A 26479-nucleotide genomic window follows, 5' to 3' on the forward strand; every position below is an offset into this window, starting at 1 on the left:
GGGGAGATTCGACGGCTATGGTGTGCGGCTTCTAGCATGGCATCACACTGCATATTTCCCTCAATTTTTTTTCATTCTTCTCCTTCTTTCGCATCGTAGAACGTCCGTGTTCCGAAGTGCCAAGCGGAAAAAAAAAGGGCTCAACGTCAATGCCCACGGGCGCGTGGCCGAGTCCTGCACTAGTGTAGTAATACACTACGCTATAAAACTCGGGAGAAGCTTCCCAAGACCGGAGAGGCCACGCGGGCATCTACCGACAGGGCCCTGCTGGCATCCGGGCGAACATCTTCCCAGGGAGACCAAAAAAAGATAAAGTGTCCTGCCGCCATCCTTACAACGCCCACGTGCTCCCTTTGACCGGCGTCGGTTCTACGGATTCGACGAGGGGGGGGGATGCCCAATCGTTTTGAAGAGAATGGCACAATGCCGCAGTGCCAAGCAGACACTAGAACAAATAAGGGGAGAGGATAGAAGAGAGAAAGCAAAATGGAAGGCTGCGTGGGATTGGGAACAATGACAAGGGGCGGGGGTGTGCGTTCTCTCTGTGTCTGTGTCTGTGTCTGTGTGTGTGTGTGTGTGTGTGTGAGAGAGGAGAGTGTGTCTGTCCAAGACTCGTGGTGTTGCTTGGCGGATGCAGCCACCCGGCTTGACCAGGCATCCCAGGCAGGGGATGCTCCTCCGAGCCATGTGGCTTCGAAGCTGGGCAGAAGCGGTTCTTGGTCTTCTAGAAATCCGGCTGTGTGCAAGAAGCGGTCTTAGTCTCGGACTCGGACCTGGTGACGCCAGGATGTGTCGGTCTCGGTGCTTGGACTTAAAACACCTACGGGCTATATTTCGTCGCGATTCGATTATATCACGATTTTGACTCGCAAATGATATAATTTTATGTCCCTCGAAAGATACCAAGACTCTGGACCGCGTTTGTTACATTTAAATAATTTAATTAACCAAGCTGCGCACTTTGTATGGACATATATGTCGCATTGCCCCATGTTATGCCCCATTTTATGCTCCATTTTATTCTCCATTTTATTCCTATTTTGTATTCGCCTCCCCATTTCCCCATTTCCCCTCCTCCCGTAGTCTCTCTCCGCCTTTCCTCTTTTCCTCCTCCCCCAGAGTGTTTCAATGCTACCCAGGTGCCTGGTCCTGTCCTGTCCGGGGGCATGTCAGCTTTTTACAGTTAGTGGCCAAGTCCAATTGTATGATCGCCTCTCGTCCGGCCAATCACTGCGAGGTCTTTTCATTTTAGAGTTGGTCTCTCCTTGGTCTCGCTCCTTTTTCCATACGAAGTCACTTCGTAACTTGTACAAAATTGTCCATGGCCCATGGGGACGCAGATCGAACCAGAGACAGACCAATCAGGACGTCGCGAATCTCGAAGAATGCAGCAATCTTAAGTTGGACCACTGGAGATGGGCTTATTCGGCGAAATGCCACATGGCCAAGTTCAGCTACTAACCGTTCGTGGCCCTGTCTCTGCCTTTCTCCTACCCTCCTTCGTGCGCTGCACCAGCCCATTGCGGTATGCGCAGCCCAGTCCACTGTCGCATCTCTCCGAAGCCAAGTCACTTTCCTGCGAGGAGAAGCAGGAATGGTACACCGCTCGCCACTTGCAACCTATTTGTGAGATCAGATCCAAATTGCCCATCTTGCGCCCGCATGACCTTCTCATTGGGTGTGTGGAATGCAGGATCTGGCCTTATTTTTCTGTTCTAAACAGCAACAAAAGTACCTGTTGTACCTGTAATCCTATGCATCTGTACTTTCGAACTCGCAACGCCAAGATGAGGGGGCATACGGGGGTGTGTTCGCTGTAGAGTAGGAGGCAAGGCGGGCCACGCCAACGTGGCCGCCGTTTCAGTTCTTTTCTTCTTCTTCTTGTTCTTTTTTTTTTTTTTTTTTTTTTTTTTTTTTTTTCTGCTCCTCTTCGGTGTATCCTTTCATTCGGTGCACTCCACCACCATCAGGAATTATAATTTTGTTCTTTGTGCTCCCTCAATAGTTCGTTGTTTTTACGAAGTAACGATGCAGTAGTACGAAAATACGTGGTGTCTTTGCGCTCGGAAAGGAGAAGATCAGCGCAAATTCTTTTCCCCTCTCGTCGTCTCCTCCCCACCTGAGATATGGACGCGGCCGCCCGTGAGCTAATCTTGCGTGACCGAGTAATATTGGTCTTATTTGCAGATGGTATGCGACAAAATAATTACTTTGAACAAGTCAAATGCGAATGCGCTAAACCAGAAGAACGGGATTGGCAAGTCTCCAGTTCTCCATTTCTCCATCTTTACCCGCTGAGTCTATCTCGGTGTATCCACCACTTCGGGCGGGCGAATCTACCTCCACATTCCGTTTATCTAGATTACTTTGCCGTGGAGGCTTAAAAAGACGGGTGATTGTCCCTGCCTGATGTAGATGCATGTATTGGGTGGCGGTATGATAATAGATGCAATACCGGAGGAGGAGAAAAAAGGAGATCTGGTTCACTCGGGGCGGGCGACGCCGGGGAACAAGGACAGAAGGGGGCGCCACCCACCATATTGCAGGGAACCTGGGGGAGGGATGCGACCATACAAAGAACGTACTTTTCGCAGATTACCGAGTACAAAGTATACGCGAAAGTACTGTGGAGCGGGCGATGTACTTCGCAGACGAGATGACTTGGGGCTCACCGACCCGAGCTTGTGCGATGCGGTTGACTCAATCCCGTAATGATCGGAGCGGGAGGCCACGGAAGACATAAATAAAAATTTGGTATAACTCGGAGGGAGGATATAAACCGAAGAATAAAACTTCCTTTTTTTTTTAATTTTTTTTTTTATTTTTTTTATTTTTATTTTTTTATTTTTTTTTATTTTTTTTCCATTCCTGCCTTTTTGACCCGTCCCTTGGCAGAGATATTATCCTCCGAATAGAAACCCCAAAAAATAAAACGAAAAAAAAAAAAAAAAAGGAAACATGAACCACAAAAACGCGGCCTGGCTCTTTGGGGAAAGGGCTTGGCTACGTTGGGCTTGGCGGCGCCAAGGGATAGGGATGAATGATGAATGGCGTTCAACCTGACCTGACCTTGGCCCTTGCGGGTAGCATCACAATATGAAGGATGCATGATTCGCGTGCTTGGCTCAATGTTACTTTTTTAGCTTGGCAAATAAACACTCCGTATTTTGGACCAGGCAAATGGGAGAGAATGAACGACGACAGAGCTGGGACCAACTACTATTTCCCCATTCTCCATCCTTCATTCCCAGATCCAAGTATCCCCTTCTCTTCTCTTTCGATTTCCCATTCCCGTTCCCTTTCCCCCCTCTCCCCTGTCGAAGTCCACTTAGTACTAAACTAGTGCGCAGGTATTAGTACGTTCCGTTTCATTAACCATAAACTCATGCTCCCATGAACTGCCCACTGCGGAGAGAGAAGTGTAGTTTAGTGCAGCTCCACAGCGGACACATGGTAAACTTGACAGGGCCGGCGTGACCACCATCGTACGAAGTACTCCCAGACTCGTCCTTTCCGACCCTGCGTTCCTGCCCATGGCTTGTAATAGTTTTTGCATAGCTCTTCGTCTGTTCGTATCCTTTTCCCGACATTTCGTGTGCGCCACCCTGGCGGCATCTCGAATCAGTGAGATGTGAGACGACATGGTGACACTGTTCAACCATTGTTAGCCAGCCGGGACCAAGAATGAGATGTGGGAAGAAGACGCAGCAGCAGCAGAAGCAGCACGAGCGGATGCAAGTCGAGAGGGACGGAGCATTCGCGGTGGATAATCACGAACCATCTTCACTCCTTCTGCTCCTCCGGAGCCAATTGCCATTTGGCATTTTGAGCGTTCTTTGGCGACTCATGCCCGGTGGCCGTGGCTTGGGCGCATCGCAGCGCAGGTCGCCAAATGCATCATTCGTGCGTGCTTCCTCAACCTGCCCGCAAGGTAGGACTGAGATTTTTGAGAAGATGAGATTTCCTTTGCCTCCCACTCCTGCACGTACACTGCGCAACGTACGCACACACCCACACCCACACCCTGAGAGAAATCTCGTTCGAATCTGAGTATCCCAAATTCCAAAAAAGAAACTTCCTTTCGTCCCGTATCCATATCCCCACACCCATCATCCTTGTCCATCCTTGTCTATCCATGTCCTTGACCATGTCCATGTTCCCTGTCCACGTCTCGCGACCCCCCTCCCCCCATCTCTAACATAGCACTTTGCCCCATCCTAGCCCCATCTGCCCCATTTCGCCCCATCCTTTCCTGCGAGTCCGTTAACCTAGTACTGCGACCCAAACCCAGTTTCCCCGGCTGGGGAAGAGAGGGACAAGACACGGGGAGTGGGAGTTAAGTGACTGACCCACCGGGAGGAACGGGGGTGCGGCCCGATTTGGCTTCATTCCGACGTCTCTCTCTCTCTCTCCACGCCTCTCACACCTCTCACACCTCTCTCTTCACGCCTCTTCCTCACGAACCAATGTATCCCACATCTCTTGTCATTGCTTTTATCCGTTGATCCTTTCTGCTCTCAGCCGAAGGATAGCCGCAAGATCACAGAGCGACATACAGACGCTGTCTCGGTCTTTTTAAACGCCCCATCCGCCTCCGTTGCAATTTGTTTCTTCCCCCCTCCATCATCCCTTGCAACCAGCAGCACTGCACATCAGCACTTCTCTGGGTCCTTCCTTCCCTTCCCTACCCTTCCATTCCTTGCTCCACCTAAAAATAATTTGATACAAAAGGAAAAGGTTCCGAGACCTTTTTCTTCTTTCTTCTTTCATCTCCAGTCCCCCGGTCCAGTTCCGCACCCCCCACCAAGTTTCACTTCTTTTCGGTTTCTCTCTTTTATATAAAGAGGCAGGACAACCCACCTCCAAAACTATATCTCTCTTCGGTTTTTCAGTCTTCCAACCACGACAAAAAAAGACTTGTGCACCACAACAGCAATGTCGACACACGAAAACGAGAAAAAGACCGCCGGTCAAGCCTGGGACTCGTCGTCCGGCGTCGGCGAGATCGAATCCGCCCCCCATGCCGCTGATTCTGAGGTCCTCGATCCCGTCGCCGTCAGGAGGGTCACCAGGAAGCTCGACATTCGCATCGTCCCCATGATTATGTGGGTCTATCTCAACAACATGATGGATCGAGGTACGTTTCTTCAAAGGAATCCGTAGTCCACCCCCTCCTCCGATGGCCAAGCTGACTTTTTTTTTTTTTTTTCCCTGTCCAGTCAACATCGGAAATGCTCGTCTGTTCGGTCTCGAGAGTGACTTGAAGCTCAAGGGCAATGAGTTCCAGCTGGCCGTCTCTCTGCTTTTCGTCACCTACTGTGTAAGTTTCCGAGCGCATCTTTCCCCCGGTTGTTGACAAGGCCAAGTGCACTCCCCCTTCTCTCTTTCCGCATGACTGACTGTTTTGAACCCATAGCTGTTCGAAGCTCCTTCGAACATGATTATCAAGCGTCTCCATCCCGCTCGGTACCTCGCCGGTTTGACCATCGCCTGGGGCCTAGTCTCCACCTTTAGCGCCTTCGTTCAGAACCTTGGTGGACTCGTTGCCTGCCGTCTTATTCTCGGCTTGTCCGAGGCCGGTTTCTTCCCCGGTGTCGTCCTGTACCTTTCCATGTTCTACGGCCGAAAGACGCTCGCTCTTCGTATCTCCTTCTTCTACGCCACAGCTGCTGCTGCGGGTTTTATTGGTGGTCTCCTGGCCTATGGCATCAGCTTCATGGACCATGCTGGCGGATGGCGCGCGTGGCGATGGATCATCGTAATCGAGGGTGTCCCCACTGTTCTCACAGGCCTCGTCATTCCGTTCGTTCTACCCAACAGCCCCGACACTGCCAAGTGCCTCAGCGAGGAGGATAGGCAGATTCTTAAGAAGATCCACCACCAGCAGATCGGCAAAGCCCACAACCTTCACAACATGGTTAAGCAGGATGTCATCGATGGCATCAAGGACTGGAAGACCTGGGCTAACTGTCTCGCCCTCTTCCCTATGCTCACTATGCTGTATTCCTTCGTCGTCTTCCTCCCCACCATTATCAAGGGTATCGGCCACTGGTCCGCTGCTGAGGTCCAGGCCCTGACTGTCCCCGTCTACTTCGTCGGCGCGGTTGTCTACGTCCTCTGCGCCTGGTACAGTGATAAGACCCAGCAACGCGGCCCGTTCATCATGGGCGGCATCGTTGTCTCCATGGTCGGATACGCTATGCTTCTCGCCAACAAGGGCTCCGCTGTGTCCTACGCAGGCACCTTCTTCGTCGCCGTCGGTATCTTCGTCTCGCCCGGTATCGCCTTCGCCTGGGTCCCCACCAATAACCCCCGCTACGGCAAGCGCGCCTTCGCCACCGGTATGCACCTTACCTTCGGTAACTCTTCTGGCATTGCCTCCCCCTTCCTCTTCGCCAACAAGTGGGCCCCGGAGTTCACGGTTGGCTATGCCGTCTGCATTGGCATGTTGGCCGTCTCCTTCGCTATCAACCTCGTTCTTCACCTGCACTTCAAGCGCATCAACAAGCTCCGCGATGAGGGCAAGTTCGACCACCTCATGGAGGGCAAGACCGACGAGGAGATCGAGGCCATGGGTGAGGAGAGCCCCAGGTTCCGATTCTCCGTCTAAGTGTGCGAGCAACTCTCAGGGCGTTTCTGTGTGTGTGGGTCTTATATACACGTTGCGCGGTTAACTGGTCTTTTTTCGTCTCTGTTTTTCTTCTCTTTTGTTAATCTTTTATGCCTTTGTTGTTCTCGGAACCCCAAAAAAAAAACTGGCAGCAGCAGCGTGCTGGGGATGATTAATGACTTGAGAAATCGGGCATGATCAAATTCATCACAATAACTATTGTTCAACGGAAACTGCTGGTATATATAACATGGGTAGGGCAGTGCACGCTAGAGAAGACTAGAGTCGACTATAGAATGAACATATCCTCTTTTCCTTTTTTTTTTTCAACCTTCTTCGATTACTCTACTCAATGCTTTTCCTTTTTCTTTTCTCGAGATAGAAAATCCCATCCCCGCGCGGTTGTGAGGACGAGATCTTAGCCTATATTTCAGGCTGTTCGTTGGAACTTGGGTCGCGGCTTTGGCAATTGGGACTGGACATATTCTTTTAATCAGATATCCATTAAAGGACGATAAATGCAATGCAAACCTTGATTAGGCCAAATACTCTGTCGCAGATAGACCTGACTTTGATGCAAATGCTGAATTATCACTTTTATTTAAGCATTTAACGAATTCCCTTTGGAGATATCGGGGTTCGTACTCTCCCCTTCTCGATGCTCCTGGATCGCACTTTTGGACTTTCAGCTGTGCTGGACTCAACGGGGTCAATTCTCACGTCGCCTGATTTGACTATTCACTTGAAGGAATAAGTAAATAAATGATAAAAGGTTTTGTTAGCCCTGTCTCATCATCGTGACGCGGCGTGGAGGTTCATTGGATGCCCGAGCCGGGGGTCTTGAATCTTGATGATTGTCGCCTGCGCCCTTCCAGCACCCCATAGTCGATTGATTCATTCTAGATCCAACTCTGACATGCCGTCGGGCGATCCGTGATAGCGGCTGTCTACAGAATGATTCAAGAGTGCCATTTGCGTGTGCTCTTCTTCAGTTGTGGCGGATCGGGGAGAAGCCCCACAAAGAGCAGCCATAACGTCGTGGCGTTGGTTGAGACGGCTGAAAATGAAGATGCACTAGCACGAATCGTGTCAACGGTTGGGATTTTTTGCCTCTGTCCGTGCAGTCTGCAGTTTTAGTATCGGGTGACGTTAGTTTGCCCTACGGTCTGCAACCTACCGCATGCATCCGGCATCATAATACGTATGCGCCGACGGATGCAGTTGCGCACCCCAGAGTCAACCAGAGTCAACCAAACATCTCCACTTGGTCTTTGGGTCCCCGATTGGGCCTTGTGAGACCTATGTGATCCTTGGGGCATTTGAAAAAAGTGAATCCTTGCCTCTGTGATGGCGGAAAATTGATCTCTGGCACGTCCAACTCAGGGATGCCACTGAACGGGGCGTAGGGAGGCGAACGGCCGTCATAGAGAGATCTAAAAATACAGCCCGAGTTCCGAGGCTGGTGCATCCCTAATTCTCCAGTCTGTAATATGGTTGAAAAGGTTCATTTTGAATCTGTCGGTTTTACTTCCTTGAAAAACATGGCTGTGGGAACGTACTGTCCTTGGGGCGATGAATTTCTGCTAAGCTTAGCCCATGGACCATGGACCAGCAGCAGTCGTTAGGCTTTGCGCTATTCGTCCTGGAAACGAGAACGGAATGGTCAGGTTCACGTCCAAGGAGGAAGGTCGAATGTATGCCCGGCGGACGGGTGGCATTATTCGTGCCTGTCATTCCACACTCCCAGAAACTACTTCTCTACTTATGCACCAGGTGGCATGAGACTGCCACTCCGTGGTGGATGGCCGCCGAACTCTTCAAGACCCGACGAAGTCCCTGCTGGGTCACTAGGTACGCCGGCCGTACGCCCTTGGTAAATAACCCGGTTAAGCTGGAGGTTGGAGGACTCTCATCGTTGTCTCTCTAGTGGGTTCTCTTCTTCCGTCAATGAGTGAGTTTGGAAGACCAAATGCCCCCGCCCAGGCAGCTCTTTAACATTCTTAGACACGCCGAGGACCAGGTCATCCGAACAATAAGAAAGTTTCAAGCTCTTTGGTGACGGCGATATCCGGGCCTCGCAGTAGAGAGACCAAAGACTGGTCAACTAAGAAGTCCAGCGAACAATGGGAGAAATTGCGTGTGTTAATACCACAGCCCCACCATCTCCTCATCAAGCATCGGTCGTTTTATTACTATTTTATCAGTCCATTCAGGCTAACACGCAACAAAGCCCACCAATCCAGTGTCCTGGAAGAAGCTCCGTCGTCGAGAAGAGCCATGGGGGAGCCGATGCCAACGTTGTGTATGATGTTAAAGCTAGGAAGAGTAATGCCGCCGAGGAGCCAATATTAATTATTGGACAAAATCGCCATCACTAGAATTACTCTCATCGCGGTCCCTCCATAATCCTATGTCTCCGAAAGCCCGTACCCTCTTTACTATGAAACCTCGAGTTCTACTCTTCCCGTACTATCCAAGACGTCTACCCGGTGCATTCTCAGAGCCCGGGCTTCTACGAACGGGCTCAATCTGATCAGCCTAGGGGTACGACTTGATGTACATATCCTGACGACATCAAAGTGTGATGATCTCTATCCCCGACGAACAAGGACACTTCTAGCTTGCAAGACGCAGAGCCAGAGAAATTAAATTTAATGGTCTGTGGGATGCTATGACAATGGACCCTTATCGCTGTAGACTCCCATGGCCCCAGTAGAGACCCGAAACCCTTCATACTCTGTGATTGCGTCTGGTGGTCGTCGCTCACGCACTTCCAGGTTAGCAAAAGTTCCCTTTGGAAAGGTGTTTCGGAATCGGCCGGATCTGGGTCATCTAGAAGACTCAGGAGATGATCATCGCCAAACTTAACAGTCAGGTTACCGGGTCCGGGTGGGTGAGGTGGCTGTAATGATTGTCTCTGGCACTCCTTCCAAACTCCTTTCCACTTCTGTAGAGAGCGTTGGGCATTGGGTCTTACGTTACTTCGTATTCAGGCAGAGATGGCCAAAAGATCCCAGAGCTACTATCTCATTTACTTCGTATATTGAGATATCGATGATATGCCTCTGGGCCGTAGAGGCATTCTAACAACGAAAAGGGATCTTCTGCGCCTGTGGGTTGAAATTGGACCACGGACACCTGCGCCACACGAAACACACCTTTCTCGATTGTGACAAGTGGTGATGTTCAGGGTTGCATTGACTCCCCCTCATACATGCGAGGGAAGATTTAGCTCCCAAGACTAAGACTCCATTACATTCGGAGCGAGAGCTACCGCACCACTGCAGGCAGGCCTGACTTCTACCTTTTTCACTCAATAATCAGCGACATCTTGGCGCTTGGGAAAAAGAATAGCAGAGATGCGCTCCCGACTTCCGTCCGTAATCGACATCTTTCAGCCCATCTTACACTGATATCCATAGTCGTCGCTTTCACCGCGACAGGGGGGTAGAGGATGGGGCGCGAGCGAGATTGTTGAGAAGAACCGCATAGATCCCTTTTTCATCGTCTACATAGCAGTATGTTCTACAGACCCACTCATATCCCAGTATGAAACTGAAATGCGCTGATACCTGGTCTTTTGATGCAAGTCTGTCTGGATAATTTCTACCAGCGCCTAGAACAACAACATGCTTCCAAATAAACCCTGAAATAAAGTTTCATTTCTTCTCAAAAGGGTCACAGTCACACCCTGCAGCGTGGAACGTGCACTTCTTAGACAAAAGGAGGTTCGAGATCCGAGTGCATGGGCTCATCTCCGGCTCTGCAGAGTGTTTGCCATAACTAGAGTTTATGTTAAATGCATCTCAATACCTACATTAAAACAAGTCTGTCGAGTTACATATGGCCCAGCTCTCTAGGAAATCAGGAAGTCACAATTTCGCGGAAGGCAGAACCTTGGTGGGTGCGGCGGACCATACAGCGTCCTTTGAGCACGCCTTCATCGGCTATGCTAGGACGTGGGTCTTTGGTGATAGATTTCCCGTCGTTTATGGCTCGGCCCTGGAGCTGGTGGAGTGAACAATCTGGCTGTTGGCGTTTGTTGCCGACTTTGGAGGGCCTGGTAGGCTCTACGTAGTATCGCCAATGCTAGTGCTTTGAGTTGACGAAGCTATGGCTTGTTAATCCCAGGAGGAGTGGTGCGATGTTAAAGCATGATGTCAGCATTGCCGCCTGCAAAGTTGGCCAGAGTTTGATGGAGTCTGTGCCAGACAACGTTGTGCTTTGACACTCTCCAACTGAGGTATTTCTGCTATTGGTCCGGATATGGGATTTCCAAAATAAAGGGTGCCAACAAGGTCAGAGAGAGGGAAGGGTTGGAAGTTGTATCGATGTGGAATCGAAGACATGCTTGAGGAGGGCAATGGTACTTGATAGTACATCGAAAGTCTGCCAGGCACCTAAACAGCATAGGGAGGGCGGACAGCCTCCCCACATGACAAAATTTGGAGGAATCAGAAACACGAACTTCCTAGCTGTGAAAAAGCACCCTGGCCCAAATGAAACAGTGGTCATGGCCCACCTCGACCCCTGCGTTAATCATCCTTCCAGGACGATCAGCGCCGTATTAGCATTTGACAGATGAGATCAGATGAGATGAAACAGATTGTAGCTGACGTCTTCTAAATTATGGAGCGTAGGCCCTCTCTTCTGCATTCTGCTCACGGCCAGTCGTCATCGTCGGTCGGCCCACGACATGGTAAGGACCAAGGCGGCCAGTGACTGGGTACTAGGCTTAACCCTCCCAGGCTGTTCTCTTTACGAGCCTACCCCGGCTACCCGTTTCACTTGTTGGGTACGGATGGATTGTTTTTAGGTTGTGGTGAGGAGGTATTGGGTGTGTGCGGCTAGACTAGGTTTATAAAGAAACGACTCGCACTCACTTCGATCTCATTCGTTTTTGCCTTTCCTTATCAGTCGCAGGCCAGCCATTCTTTTCAACAGTTTAACAAACTAACATTCTTTCCTTTAGTTTTCTTTCTCACCACATTCCTTTCCAACGGCCCTTTTTATTTCCAAGTCGAAATGAAAATGAGGCAATTTCTTTCTCTTCTTTCCCTCAGCATCGGAGCCATCGCCCAGGGCATCTCTGGTCTGAGTGAGTCTTCTCTGCAGAAACACGTTGACAGCGTCACTCTTTCCCATTCGTTCAACCCCGTCATCTCTGCGTACTGGACTGGCTATCCTCACCACCGCCGGACCCCCTTTGCTGTTTCTCCAGACGGAAAAACCGCTTACCTCGCCTACCTCGACTCAAGCGGCACCGGTGTCCACATTCAGCAGATCGATCCTACTACTTTTGCCAGTGTTGGCAACGCCGTGAGCGTTTCCAGTGGTAAGGAGGCTGGTGGCCTCGTTGCCCACGATGACGGCTTCGCCCTCCTAACCAATGAGGTTTCCTCCTCGAGCGGCACCGACATCCCCATTCCCGTCATTTATCGATTCAAAAACGGCAGTCAATCCTGGAAGACCTTCATCGGTGGGCCGGGCGTCGACTCTGATGGCTCTAATGCCTCCCCTGATATCAACGGTGACCTAGTCTTCTCCGCAGAGGCCGGCTATTACGCCGCTTACATCGTCGTCACGGCCTACGAGGGTGGGGCTAGTGGCCACTACGGTGACGCCATCCGCTACCTTGATACCGATGGCAACATCAAAAAAATCGACGGCGCATCGAGCTCGTGGGGTTGCTCCCACAACACTGGCATCGCCTTCGAAGCCGCTGATGCCGCTCCCTTCGCCTCTATCTGCGCCGAGGATCAGGGTGCAATCTGGCTCAACACCAAGGGCCAAGGCATGACCACCGCTGGCGTGAAGATTGCTAATGAAAAAGTTATTAATGGCGCCAGCAACGAGCCCATGGGAGGGATGGGAGGCTCCTACAGCGCCCTCGCTCGCTTCATTGATCAGGACTCCTACATCTTCTCCTGGGTCTCCCGCGGTGCCATTGATCTCACACCGAATGAGTGGATGGGCACTGGTTACACCAAAGCTCACAACCGCACCAACAACCGTAACGTAGCTATCGCCACCTTTTCCGACAAGTTCACTCTTGACGGTGAAGAGGCCACTTCCGTCGTCGGTGCTGTCGACGCTGACTCGCAGGTTAACTGGATTACCCAAGGCTCCAACGATTGCTCCAACGCCCATGTGGCAGCTTTTGACGGTTCAAATGCCCTGATCACCTGGGAGGAGATCGAAAACCCCACCTGCGACTTCGAGGCGATGGGCTGCCGAGGTCAGTTTGCCGGGACTTTCTACCAGCTCGTCAACAACAAGGGTGAAAAGATTGGCTCTCCCGTTAAATCTACTGATTCGTTCGTTGCCGGAGACATGGTCACCATGGCCGACGGCCGCATCTGCTGGCCCTACGTTAGCATGACTTGGGACCTAAGCGGCCCCATTCGTGGCTCTTCTACCGACAAGATTTCCTTTGCCTGCATGTCCAGCGGCAGCGGCTCTGCTCCTCCTAGCAATCCGGATACTTCGAGCTCTCCTATTTCCTCGTCTGCACCTCAGCAGAGTACTTCTTCTACCGCTGGTTCTTCCCCTGCTTCTGTGGAGGCTGAAACTGAGTCCGTCGCTCCTGCTACTTCTGAGCCTACTGCCATTACTTCCTCTGCTTCCAATGACCCTGAGGTCCCCTCCGCTCCAGTTGCCTCAGGCCCTGCTGCAAGCTCCACCAATTCAGTCACCGCTCCTTCTACCCTTCTTACCTCCGTCCGTCCCAGTCCTACCAGGAAGTGCTCCAGGGGGGGCAGACAGGGCAGGAGGGGTGGCCGCAATAGTAACAGGCATTAGAGGAAGTCTAAGAAAGAAATAGATACTAGGGACTAGAAAACACTAAGATGGTGCTACAAGAAGTCACGGTGGGGAGCCCTTGTTCCTTAATGTAACCATGGAGGAAATAGGAATAGTGTGCTAACGGAACGGAAATTAGTTCCCCTTAAGTAATAAGGGGAGCTATGCTTCGTAGAATTATTCTCTTTCTTTTAAATCAGTTATTAAATATAATAAGTTTTAATTAAGTCTATTACTACAAGAGGTCGAGTAGTTATAGAATTAGTATAATACTATTATATAAAAATACTAGATGGCTCTTGTACTACTGTAAGGAGTGCTATCGGGGATGACCCGGAAAGGACTCTAAGGCGGGCCCGGCAACTGCCGAGGGGCGCTGTAGGGATTGTCGACCCACAGTGTGAGCTCGGAGGATCAGGCGACTAGACCTAAAACACTATAGCTTCACAAGAAGAAGCAAGGAAACCGTACAATCTCAGCAAAGGTTGAGCAGGGTAATCGCCCGACCTGAAACGATGGGCCTCAGATAGCCGAATGAGCGGTGAGCTTTTGGGGAATAAAGAAAGGAGCTTGGGAACGAATCTTGGGTTCGTTCTCTAAGCTGAAGTCTTACTAGTAATTCTGCGATTGGAATCTGTTGCTTTTGCGACTGGACTCCGAACCATTGATTTCTTGTGACTGTGTGAAGACCCCATCTTCTCTAAGTTCCCACTCTTATGATCCTAACACTGGATCACAATAAGGGCTCCGTGGGGCCTAGGGCCGGAGGTGCCTGTTAATAGATAAGCGAGGCAGCCAAGCAGTAGCTTTACGATGTTGTATAGAAGTGCGTATTTAGGTGTAGAGTGCAAGTGTTACTTGAATTGACTATTGAAGAGTCTGAAGAGTCTGGAAGAACAAACTAGATACCGAGAGGGTTCCGTAGCTTATATAGACTTTCCTTCCATCTATCTTCAGTTGATCAGCGATGTGCCCTAGTGGCCGATCGGTTGGTCGCTTTTAGAGCGACCTCTAGTTCGCTGTATGTTCGATCGCTCGCTTTGTAGATGAGCGATCGCCCCGAGGACTGTACTTTCCTACGCTCATACTTTTCGAGGAAGTAGTTAATGGGTTTAAAATGAACCCTTTCCATTATATTACAGACCAGAGAATTCAGCATATATCAACCTCGAAACTAGGGCTATATTTTCAGACCTTTGTATGATGGCCTTTCGCCTCCGTGTATCACTTTCGGTGGCATCCCCAAGTTGGACGTGCCAGCAATCAATTTTCCGCCATCATCGAGGCAAGGATTCAATTTGTCAAAGCGCTTTGGTGATGATGATATTCAGACCTCACAGTAGAATTACTAAAGACTGGTCAACGAAGAAGTCTAGCAAATTATGGGAGAAATTGCATATATCAATACTATAATCCTACTATTTTCTCATCAGGTATTAGTTGTTTTAATAGTAGTTCGTTCAAACTAACATGTAACCATAGATATGGCATACATGCTGATACCACGTGCATAATACAGAACCGGATTACGGTTTCATACAGGTCCCCAATCTGATCTTTAGCTGTATTACTTTTTTCTAGACGCCATAGAACAGATGTTCAAGGATGAGGCCAAGATTGTGTCTTAAAATCACATCTGCTAATTTATAATAACGAATAACATCTTCTCGTAATCTTTCTCTCTCACGGTATAAAAGATAAAGTAATTGTAGCCAAGGGAATTCCATCTCCGCAATCCCCTTCGCCACAAAGTCCAATCAAACACCCATATGACGAGGAACATGTGGACTCTTTTTTTTTTGCCCTTTCTAGGGATGAAATTTACAGAGTATACCTAAAATACGGGCTGCGATCACCCAGCTCGGCAAGCTGAGCGTCGGTGTACTTCGCCCTGATCTCAGCCTCGGTCATCTTGTCGCGGGCGAGGTTATCCCTCAGGTACGCCCTCCGCAGGATAAGCGTGGCCACGATGGCCAGGAGGCTGATGGCGAGACAAACGCCGTAGCCGGTCCAGTACTGAGGCGCCTCCTGCTCCAAGAAAATGTTGCTGCCGACGATGCCGCCGAGGTTGCCTCCGCCGATTAGGGCCGCCATGCCGATGGCCCGCTTGCTAGAGGGTGCGAGGTTGTTGCCTATCCATGTGTTAAAGAGAGCGTGTAAGCATTCGGCCGACATGAATCTGTGTTCGTTGTTTTTTTTTCTTTTTCTGGTGTGAACAGCGTTGAACTTACCAATCCAGCAGATAGTAGGTATAATGCAGGAATAAACACCGCTAGAAGCTAAGAAGAGGAAGCCGTAGGTCAAGCCTGGCCAGCCTGGACGCGGGGATGCGATCAAGGCGATGAAGCCCAGGGATGCCACCACAGCGCCGAGAAGAATGTAGCTGTATCGCTGCTTCGCGCGGTCTGACGCTATGGCCACGCCGACTGTGCAGATCATCGCCAAGACGTAGATCGGAATAGTTAATAGTTGCTAGTGATCGGTCAACATTTTTCATCTCCCAACTCCCGCCGGGAAGGGGGGGCAAGGTAGCATCGGCGAGGAGAGTACATACGGCGTTTGCGGCACTATATCCCAACTCGCGAATAACGCTCGGAATTGTGAAGGAAAAACTAGACGGTGTCCGCTAGTTAGTGAAAGACGCTCTCCTCATTTCCTTGGATATTTGTATTTGGGAAAGGCCTTTACGCATAGCCGCCAACTGTGTTGCCGCAGTAGATGATCTGCCGACATTGTCAGTCATCGAGTACATCCTTTACCAGGCCTGGTATTTATAGCTGTATTGGGGACACCCAGTACATACCACCGCAATATAAATCCTCCAGTCTCTGAGGGCAGCCAACACTTGACGGAATGACATCTTGTCAGAATTCTCCGCGTGGAAATGTACCTGTCCAGGCTCGTGTCGAAGGCGTAGGACCAAAAACTGCCTTTCATCCGGAGACAAGAATTTGGCGGTCGAAGGGTCATCGGGAAGCAATGTGTAGAGGGGTACAGAAATGACGACGGTGGCGATGCCTTCGAGGATAAAAATCCTTTGTCGTACAGGTAAAAAACAAAGGTAAGCTGCCTGTCCTCCGCCTTTGGGGGGTTCTCTTTTTCTCGTAGTACGGTCGGACCTACCATTGCCAGCCTCGAAGACCTCCAATACCGTCCATATGTTGGATAGCATAAGCCAGAAGTCCGGAAAAGGCACCAGACAGAGATGCGGCGGCGAAGAAGACAACCATGCGAGTCTGAACTTCGTATCTGAGGTACCAGATCGTAAGGAGGTACGTCGCGCCCGGGAAAAACCCGGCCTGGTAAACTAGAATCAGCAGGTGGAGGCGAGGGGCAAAACAAAAGAAGAAGTGAAGCCTTACCTCTGTAACTCCGAGGAAGAAACGGCAGATAACAAGGCCCCTGAAATCTTTAACAATACCCGTCAAGGTCAAGACCACACCCCAAGCGATCATGATCGACGGCAGCCAGATGCTGGGCCGAGTGAGCTTGAGAATTATGTTGCAGGGGATTTCGCATATGATGTAGGGGACGAAGAATATCGTGAGCGCGATGTTATATTGTGATCCGGTGAGGTGCAGGTCTTGATTCAACCCGGCGACCTTTGCGTTTCCAACTATTATAACCTTTGGGTCAATTGGGGAGAAAGATGGAGGAGGAGGAGGGGGGGAGGAAAAGGGGTTTCTTGCGGAGGTTGCATGATCTACTAACTGTTGGAGCGGTCAACGAAGGCGAGCAAGTACATGACGGCCAGCATCGGGACGAGGCGATAGTCGACCTTGCGCAGAATTCTCTTCGTCTCGGCTTCGTCATACGCGGGCACCGGGTTTGACACAGCGACCTCAGAGTGCTCCGGATCGGTCTTGACCGATACGCTCGAGGTCATTTTCTCCTCGCAGGCTTCGAGAGACGCCATAGTGATCGGAATGGGATTAAGGCAAAGCCGAATATTAATGATCGGGGGGAACACTCTCAGTTCGAATAAATGTTAAGAGTGGCACACGGCAGGCCAGGGCAGAAACGTAAAAGCCAGACATTGAAAGCGAAGGAAAGATTGTTCTTATAGCTTCCTGCAGAACTTGGCACCCCTGATACTCATGCCCTTGTCCCATTTCTCTTCCTTCACGGACAAAGCTCCTTCGTATAATCACCCACTTCTTGATTGGCCGGACCCCAGATATTGCAGAAAGCCACGAGTGGAGCAGCTTGTACGTTGCCAAGCATGCACCCCAGGGTTCTCCGCTCTCTCCAGAAGGCTCACCCCCGTGGGGTTTAGCCTCCCTGCTAAGATTGGAGTTACCCCGAGGCTATTCCAAACGACCCCGAACGACCCCGAACGACCCCGAGTGACGCAGCAGCATCGGGGTCGACGACGGCAGATGTAGTACCTCCGTCCCGTTTTATACGAGGAAGATACCTTTCTACGTCTCGAGTAGTACCAGGGTCCGAGCCCACGCCCCTCGGCTCCCTGGTAAATGGGGAGGTCGGTAATTAGAATACGGGGCAGGCAGCATATAAGATCGAGATCTCTACCGCCAGGCTTTAAGAGTTCGCACGTTACGGCATCGGCACGAAATCCCGAAGGGAGGAAATCGAATGTCAGCATCGAAAGTTTCGGTCATATGCCAGAGAATGAGCCCATTATGCCATGATGACTTCGCATCACTGAGTTCTTAGTCGAGAAAATGCGTATGCTTGATGCCATTTCTGGTTCATTGTTCGAGTTCGACAGCGTTCTCGAGATACGAGGCATATTGTTTGACAGCCTCTTCAAAGGAGTCCATGAACTCAGATACATGCACGCCAGTAGACAGCTCTGCTACTAACCTGATTATGGCAGCAGACATGCGCCTGATTACCGCGCCACTGAAGGGCAACGGCGAAGATGTCTCGAAGAAGGGCGTCTCTTGTAAAATACCAGCGATAATGCAGAGCAGCCGCTCTTCCTCCTTTAGCGGCGTTTGGTCCTCCATGGCAAGATTTTGAAGCCATTTGCTCAGAAACAAGGCGCACTCCAAATTACACAAGCTATGGATGATACTCCAGGTAAGGGTCTGGGTCTTCGCGACGTATTGGATGCCCAGTCGAACGGGGATGCTGAGGGCATGAGCACTCTGGAGTACGGCGGCGTACAGGCGCTGGGAACGAGGCGGCCTCGGCGCCTGCTTGAACGCATCGGCGATGACCGCCGCATCTCGCGTTTCGAATTTCCAATACGAGCCAATGTTGAAATCTACTCTCAAACAGGCGACCCGAAAGAAGGCGGTGGAATTGAATCCCAAGGGCCCTACTGGGGAATTGGGCCGAGTCGAGGACTCCTTGTTCATCGTCCACTTGTGCTGCCAGCGCTGCAACGCAGACTTGAATCTCCTCGCGATGTCGTCGGGGAGTTGGGAACCGGACTGTTCCCGAAAAGTAATGTCGAGGCCCATGAATGCCTCCTTTGCAAGATGGATCTGCTGGAGAATACCATGCATGATCAGTAAGTTTCCAAATGCCGAGGTTTCGTAATCTCGACTCTGGGGGAGCCCAGATGCAAATAGATCCGAATAAGAGTCGCCAAAAGTGACATTTATCGGTGCGTCTTGGCGTCGCGCCTCTGCCCACTCCCTCGACGTAGAAGCCTGCCAGTGCGTCTCCGGCTGAGGTATATGGACGGACCAGATTTCACTATTCATCAGCCGCGGGGGGATATTATAGATAACGGTATGGATATTAAGAAACAAGAATGCGGTGAGGACGGTTCGACGGCGCCCTTCAACTCGGACCCACTCGTGCCAATCGTTGGTAATCAGGTTTGCGTCGACGCCAAGATAACTTCCGTTTCGTAAATGATGTGCCATTTGACCGGCCAGCACGAAGGCGTGGGGAAGGAGGTCGTGGTGATTATACGTGCAGATCGAGGTAACGATGATCATGGCCTGCAAAGTCCGTATATCTAAAGGCTGCTGCCGCTGCACCCTCGACGGTGTCTCTTCCGTTTCAGTGTGGTAGCTGTCATGGTCGCTGGCACTCTGGGGTCCGGCGCTAAATATTCCGGTGGAAGCGATTCGCGTCGGTTGGGGCGTAGATGCACAGGAACTTGCATCGTCAAGCTCCAGTCGCAGATTGATGATACACTTGGCGGCCTGGGTTAGGGCGTAAGATTCATGCCGTTCGAAGCGAAATTGGGCTCCGATGGCAGATATTGCCAGGGTCAACTCCAAAGGCATCTGCATGAAGTCGATAGTGGGGAGATGGAGGAAGGGAACGTGAGCCTGAAAACCTGAGAATCCTTCAACATATCTACAAAGGGCATGCCTGGAGGGAAGCCGGAACCGGGGCGGGAGGTGGTGCTTTTCGGCATCTACAAGACCTCGAATCCGATTGTATGCTTCGCGCGAAATATACAGAATTTTTCTTGCCGTATGGCTCTCCATATCGCTATGGGCTTGGGAAGACAGTGGCGTTGGTCCCGCCGAAATATCTTCGTCTTGATTCGGTTGCAGAGATGGAAGACGTGAAGCGTACGTATCCTGCCAGCTGAGGTCGTCCGAAGATTCCTCCACTGACCTTAGGAGTGTATCCTGGGTATGAGAAGGGGCGGATTGGTCGGGTATGCCGTAGTGCCCGAATGCTTCCGGGTTGAAGGGAAACCCGGAACTGAACATGGTATAGTCCATGGGTTCCGGATGAAACTCGAGATTCTCCCAGAGTAGATCGAGATCGGATGAGGCGCTCACGTCGAAATCTATGATGTTCGGATCATTCGCTATCGAGAGGTCGCGGTGGCTGGCAGCCGAAACCGCCGACATGGGCGATGGAATAGCCGTGTTGGCGTTTGCCGGATGAACATCTGCGAGTGAGTTCGAGGCAGTGGCTCCCATTAAAATTTGAAGCTCGGGAAACGAGCTCTTTTGTTCCATTTCAACTTCTACATGGTCCCCGGGGCTTTCAGCCAGCTTAAGATGCCGAGTTAGAAGGTCCCTGGTCGCCACCGGTCAGCACGATTGAACATAATAAAACATAATATGCAGGTACTCTGATGAGTTGGTGATGACGATTTAGTAGCTGGGTTAAAATTCGTACCGTCTTGAAAACGTCCTCCCACACTTGCAAACGTGAGGTTTCTCCTTGGTGTCTAATAATTATTAAGGGGCCATGAAAAAAAGGGGAGGGGGAGGGCGTCCAGGACTCCAGGCCGGACTAGTGAGATACCCACGAGTTCTCTCATGACGATGGAGATGCTCCCGCCTTGCAAACCTCCTGTGGCACCATCTGCAAGCCGGCACTTCCGTCTTTTGCCGCATTGTGGCCTCTTGGTTAAGTCAAGATATATAAAGGAACTTCTAATTTGCGCGCCCCCAGATGAGGCGAAGTGTGGTTTGGCTCGCAGCATACAGATAACGCGGCTGGGCACCTTGTAACCTTAACTTGCGGGGGCCTTTGTGGCCCATCGGTTTCTCCGCCTTTTCGAATCTGGGGTGCACACACATTCCCGCTACTATTTGCCGAGCTCCGAGTAAATATTAACCGTTAATCAACCGAACAACGGGAATGGGAAGTAGCTCCCCTGGGTAGGCCAAGATCTTGGAGCAGAAAAGGAGAGGAGTGTAGTGCATTAGCTCCAATCTAAAATGGCCAATTTATTATTATTATATTATTATTATGATGTTCGGCTAGCACCTACATCCCCAGACAGGATGTTCTCGTCTCGTTTACTTGCCTTGAATTTTTTGGCTTTAGAATCCCGTACGGTACGGCTGCATCTTCGAAAAAACTTGGGTATCCAGACTGTCCTTCAGTGTCCAGTCGTTCTCCCGCCCGCTTTTATGCAGTTATATGAGACGTTACCTTCCTCTTGAATCTTTGGTAACGATGGCCCAATCCGCGCGCGAGCATCATATTGTCTGTCTGGAAGAGTGCCACTGCCCGATGCCGCAGTTTTCCTTTCCCCATTGCTACACGGGATACAACTCCTCCACCCGCGAGGAGGTCGCCACGAAGCTCCGGGATGCAACGATTGCCATCACGACCGCGCTCCCCATCACAGCGTCGGATCTAGATTCATGCCCGAAGCTCGAGTGCATCATGGCCATGTCGACGGGCGTCGACTGGGTGGACAAGGACGAGTTCCGGAAGCGCGGCGTCACCGTCATCAACGCACCGCAAATTAGTGTGTCTTCTGTCAGCGAGCATGCCATTGCGTTGTATTTCGCTGCGAGGCGGAAGATTGTTGATTTGCACGATAGAATCATCGATACCGACGAATACAAAGAGAAGCGGACTCTGAGGCATCATTTCCCCGAGCCTCCCCGCACCTGCTCTCTCGAAACACTTGTCATTTTCGGCAACGGCCATTTGGGGAAACGGGTAGCGGAAATCGGCCGGGCGCTGGGGATGAAAGTTCTCGTCTCGGAGAGGAAGGGCGCACCATCGTCGCCTAGGGAGGGCCGAGTATCCTTCGACGATTGCTTGCGGCAGGGAACAGTGTTTATAGTCACCGTTCCGCGAAATGACACCACATTAGATATGATCTCGGACAAGGAGTTCAAGCTCATGCGGAAAGATGCCATTCTCATCAATGTTGCCAGAGGTGGAATCGTGAACGAGAAAGCCGTCGCATCTGCTCTGAAAGAGGGCAGACTAAACGCCGCGGCCATTGACGTCTACGAAACGGAACCGCCCGAGAGGGGAGTGTCGGCGCTGTTGGACGCGACGATTCCGAACCTCATCCTCTCACCGCACATCGCCTGGTTCTCTGCGGAGTCGATTCAAAATCTCCAGAATGCTATCCTAAAAGGGATCTCAAGCTATGTCGCAGGCACGCCTATCAACGCCGTAGTTCGCGTTTGAGTATTAGCCAGAGGACGCATTGCCAATTCTACCATTATATTGTATTTAGGGCATAAGAATCTAGATCCAAATTTGATAAAACAGCCACCACTGTGCTGCTTGTAAATGGCCGTGGTAATTGAATCGCTGAATCGTTCAGAAATATGGAACAAAAAGTGATAAGGCATAAAAAAAGAAAATAAAATAAATAAAAAATAAGAAATAAAAACCCATTAGAATGCTACGTAGACCTGGAGCTCAATCCCCATCTGCCGCCTCAAGTGGACATGCTCCGCCATTGGGGTCGTCATCTACAAGCCTATCCTACCCCGACGACTCGGGGTAGGGAACTCCAAATTTCCAAAAGCGATCGAAATCATTTTATGCATCCGTTGGGGTAACTCCGAAAGAGTCTGTTAACACTGATCAGAGTCGACACCTAAGAAAACAGTAATTAATAACAAGCGGCCGAGTCGCATCGTTCGGTATATTATGTGCCAGGCGTCCAGCCTGTTCTTTTTTCAAAGTGCTTCTCGCAATTAGGGATAAAACAGGGTTTTTATTTTATTATCCAATTTTTTTTTTTCTCAACGATAATGGCTCCTTCTCTGACCACGACCATTACGGCCACCGAGCCCATGTCATTGTCCACCATCCTCAAGGACAAGAGGGCAGCCGAAGAGGAAAAGAGCGCGATTCAGCGCATCTCGCATGGCCCAATGCTTCCCGGCATTCCGTCTTTTACTTCAGTCGAGAAGGAGCGTCGATGGATGCTCGAACATTTGGCTGGCGCTTTTCGCGTCTTTGCCCGAAAGGGCTTCTGTGAGGGACTTGCCGGCCACATCAGTCTTCGTGATCCTGGTGAGTGTGAGACGGATATTAATGATAATATCAGCCAGCCTTACCCGATGTCATCACTAACAATTCCAAAGAACACAAGGATTGCTTCTGGACCAACCCGTAAGCATGGACCGCATCCCCCTTGGCCCGTGGTTTCCCATGGCTCACAATGTCTGTTCTAGGCTCGGGGTGCATTTTGGTATGATCAAAGTCTCGGACTTGATCCTTCTTAATCACGAGGGGGAGCCCGTCGGTGGTGCTACTCACCTTCCTAGCAACCGTGCCGGGTTCCAGATCCACTCCCACCTTCATAAGCGTTATCCTCACGTCAACGCGGCCTGCCACACTCATTCCAAATACGGAAAGGCGTACTCCGCGTTCGGAAAGAGGCTGGACATGATCAACCAAGATGTTCTGTATTTCTACGGTGACGCCCATGGCGTCTACAACGAATTTGGCGGTGTCGTCTTGGACGATGAGGAGGGTGAAAAGCTCGCGCAGTGCCTCGGAGAAAAGGGCAAGGGTCTAATCCTTCTCAACCACGGGTTACTAACCGTCGGCCAGACGGTGGATGAAGCCGCCTATCTCTACACTCTGATGGAGAGATCGTGCGAGGTTCAGCTGCTCGCCGATGCAGCGGCCGCGGGGACGGGTAATGAGAAGATTCTAGTCAACGAGGATGCAGCTCGGTTCACTTTTAAGGCAGCGAGCGATCCTGTACGGTGCCCCCCTCCCCTCCACGTAATATTCCTCTTACAAGACTGTCCGCTAACTTCTTCACAGGAGGGATTATACTGCCATTTCCAGCCTGACCTAGAATTGGAAAAGACCCTTACGTCAGGAAACTTCCTCATGTAATCAGGGAAAAAGGAGATAGTCTCATACATTATATACGAGTTGCCTAGCTATTGACGTGGGAGCCCATAACATCATCGACTTAGACTACCGTCTAAACTAATAATACGGAATAATCCTCTGTCTTTTCAAGTCGATGATGAGAATCATGGGCTATTATGTCAAATATTTCGGGGAAGGCGCCATTGTGTTGCCTTGCTCGACTAACTGGAACTAGTGTGGAAATCCCATACCTCTGATACTGGGAATGGAATCCATTTTCCCATCTCTCACCTCTACTAAAACAGTCCGACATTCCAAGCCCATGACGAAACGGTGCTACAATCCTTGGAGACTCATCCTGATGTTGGAGATGGGTCTTATTAACGATCTGCTCAGGGTTTATGATTATTGCGAGCCAATCATCCACGACCGCACTCCTTGCCTAACCTGAGAAATACTACTTCGTATAAAACTTCGCCTACACTCGGGCCACGTATGTAGGTTAACTCTGCTGGAGGAGGGGGTTCGCCGCATTTTCCGCCTTCGGCCCTCTCTCTGGGCGGCCAGAAACTATTTTAAGATGGAGAATCCCCCCCCCCCCCCCCTTTTTTTTTTTTTTTTTTTTTTTTTTTGAGAATTACACGATCAAGGAATATTAACACGTGCATTTACCGTTTCCTCTCGCCCTCAATTAGTTGTTGAGCCAGCCGTCGACGCCATGACGGGATTGGAGAGCTTATCGGACGATGTCATCACCTACTTGATTGAATGGTTTCAACATGAGAAGGATCTGAATTCGCTCTCGCAAACGAATGCCCGCTTCTATCGTATAGTCAACCCATATCTCTACAAGCGCCATGTCGAGAGCCGGCATCCGAAGGCTCTCTCGTGGTCGATGGCCCGCGAACGCACCGACACGATGCGAAAACTGCTCGCCGCCGGGGCCGACATTATGCTTCGCAAACCAGTGGATTGGATGCCGATGCCGCCCATTATCTATGCCGTTACATTCTGCAGCGTCGAGGTGGTGAAGGCCATTTTGGAGATTGATAGCGCTGATCTCAACCTGGGGGACAACATTGGCAATACAGCGCTTTGCACTGCTACGTCATTAGGCAAAGCCGAGATCGTCAAGCTGCTCCTTGATGACCCAAGGGTCGATGTCAATGCACGCAATCGACCTGGTTTTACGGCACTCTCTATTGCTGCCAGGAACGCCAACGAGGCATTGGCGAAGCTGCTTCTACAAGACTCGCGCGTTGACCCAAACGTCATCGCTGAATGCGGTGACACGGCTTTGATCTGCGCGATAAAGAACGCCTACTACAACAGCGAGGGCATCGTTAGGATGCTGTTAGCTGATCCCCGGGTTGAACCTGACGTCTGCGGTGACGACGGCATCACGCCTTTGCATTGGGCAGTGTATGATTTCAGGGATAATGCAAGCGTCGTTCAGCTGCTGGTTGCCCATCCGCGTGTTAAAGTTGACGCAGTCGACCATTCCGGGCGGACTGCAATGCACTTCGCGGCATCCAGCGGCCTTGTTAAAAACATCTAGGCGCTGCTTGATGCTGGGGGTAGCGCTACGGCTGCAGATGCAAACGGGGTGACGCCTTTAATTTATGCCCTGCTATCGGGAAAAGAGGATGCTATTAAACTAAAGCTTACCGTCCCCGAAGTCGATCCTAATGTGCCGGACCTTTCAGAACGCACGCCGCTGATATACTCGGTTCATCTCAAGAATCCTGACGTTACTCGAATCTTGCTCGCGGATGAACGAGTCAACCCCAACATCACTGAGTCCGAAGGCATGACGGCTCTAAGTTGCGCCTGCGACTGGGGCGTGCCCGAGTGTGTAGAAGCACTCCTAGCACACAAGGACATCGATCTCCAATTCACTGAATCTGGCGTGGTGCCCGCGTCCTATGCCGCCACCTATGGTGACTGCGAAATTATGAAGAGACTGCTTGAGGATCCGCGATTCGACGCGAGCAGGATCGACTACGACAGGGGCACGGCGGTGCATTACGCTGCGATGAACAATCATGAGGATATGATCAAGCTACTACACGAGAGCGGTCTGTTTCAAATGGATAGTCTGGATGTCCACGGCCGGGGTCCGTTGTCTTATGCGGCGCTTCACGGCCATGGGGGTGTTGTGAAATTATTGGTGAAAATATCTAAGGAGATTGGGGGCATTTCTTGGACTGTGGTTGATGAGGACGGCGCAAGCCCTGAAACGTACGCACGTAAGGCTGGGTATGAGGATTTGGCGGCAATAATAGCTGGCGGAGAGTGACCGTCGGATGAAGATATGAGGGGATCGAAACTAGAGTCAGTTTCGGAGTCGGAAAGGGATGGAAGGGGTTCCATCTAACGAAGTAGGCTAGGCTCACACAGAGATTCACCACAGCCCAGCTGTAGCTCAGGAAAGTGAACAGCAATGGAAAATGCTGAGGGTAACCTTTAGTGTCGCATGTTGCGGTATTCAGCGCGATTCCATTTCGATATATTTCCAAAACGAACCCCGAAATACTGCATGGAAGAGCAAAATAGAGAAATCCAAAATAGCGTGAA

General features: G+C 50.8%; 4 protein-coding genes and 3 pseudogenes across 4 annotated transcripts; 5 read left to right on the plus strand and 2 right to left on the minus strand.

Moving 5' to 3' along the window:
* Positions 1-4935: 4935 nt before the first annotated feature.
* On the plus strand, positions 4936-6610 carry SAPIO_CDS4712 (Major facilitator superfamily transporter; the record flags this gene model as incomplete). Its single annotated transcript, XM_016787195.1, has 3 exons — positions 4936-5137; positions 5220-5320; positions 5417-6610. The coding sequence occupies 3 exons, from the start codon at positions 4936-4938 to the stop codon at positions 6608-6610; spliced, it is 1497 nt and encodes a 498-aa protein (XP_016643074.1).
* A 5025-nt stretch (positions 6611-11635) lies between these two features.
* On the plus strand, positions 11636-13411 carry SAPIO_CDS4713 (annotated as a pseudogene; the record flags this gene model as incomplete).
* A 1821-nt stretch (positions 13412-15232) lies between these two features.
* Positions 15233-17327, minus strand: SAPIO_CDS4714 (uncharacterized protein; the record flags this gene model as incomplete). Its single annotated transcript, XM_016787196.1, has 6 exons — positions 15233-15543; positions 15643-15883; positions 15966-16023; positions 16535-16710; positions 16774-17027; positions 17123-17327. 6 exons carry the CDS (start codon positions 17325-17327, stop codon positions 15233-15235), a joined length of 1245 nt encoding a protein of 414 aa, XP_016643075.1.
* Positions 17328-18123: 796 nt separating this feature from the next.
* SAPIO_CDS4715 lies at positions 18124-20277 on the minus strand (annotated as a pseudogene; the record flags this gene model as incomplete).
* Positions 20278-21268: 991 nt separating this feature from the next.
* SAPIO_CDS4716 lies at positions 21269-22246 on the plus strand (annotated as a pseudogene; the record flags this gene model as incomplete).
* Positions 22247-22821: 575 nt separating this feature from the next.
* Positions 22822-23923, plus strand: SAPIO_CDS4717 (uncharacterized protein; the record flags this gene model as incomplete). The annotated part of the gene is made up of 4 exons (XM_016787197.1): positions 22822-23086; positions 23158-23185; positions 23248-23782; positions 23849-23923. 4 exons carry the CDS (start codon positions 22822-22824, stop codon positions 23921-23923), a joined length of 903 nt encoding a protein of 300 aa, XP_016643076.1.
* Positions 23924-24620: 697 nt separating this feature from the next.
* SAPIO_CDS4718 (uncharacterized protein) lies at positions 24621-26201 on the plus strand (the record flags this gene model as incomplete). Its single annotated transcript, XM_016787198.1, has 2 exons — positions 24621-25324; positions 25484-26201. 2 exons carry the CDS (start codon positions 24621-24623, stop codon positions 26199-26201), a joined length of 1422 nt encoding a protein of 473 aa, XP_016643077.1.
* Positions 26202-26479: the final 278 nt, after the last annotated feature.

Source organism: Scedosporium apiospermum (assembly GCF_000732125.1).
Source record: "Scedosporium apiospermum strain IHEM 14462 chromosome Unknown SEQ_SAPIO_0094, whole genome shotgun sequence".
NCBI lineage: Eukaryota > Fungi > Ascomycota > Sordariomycetes > Microascales > Microascaceae > Scedosporium > Scedosporium apiospermum.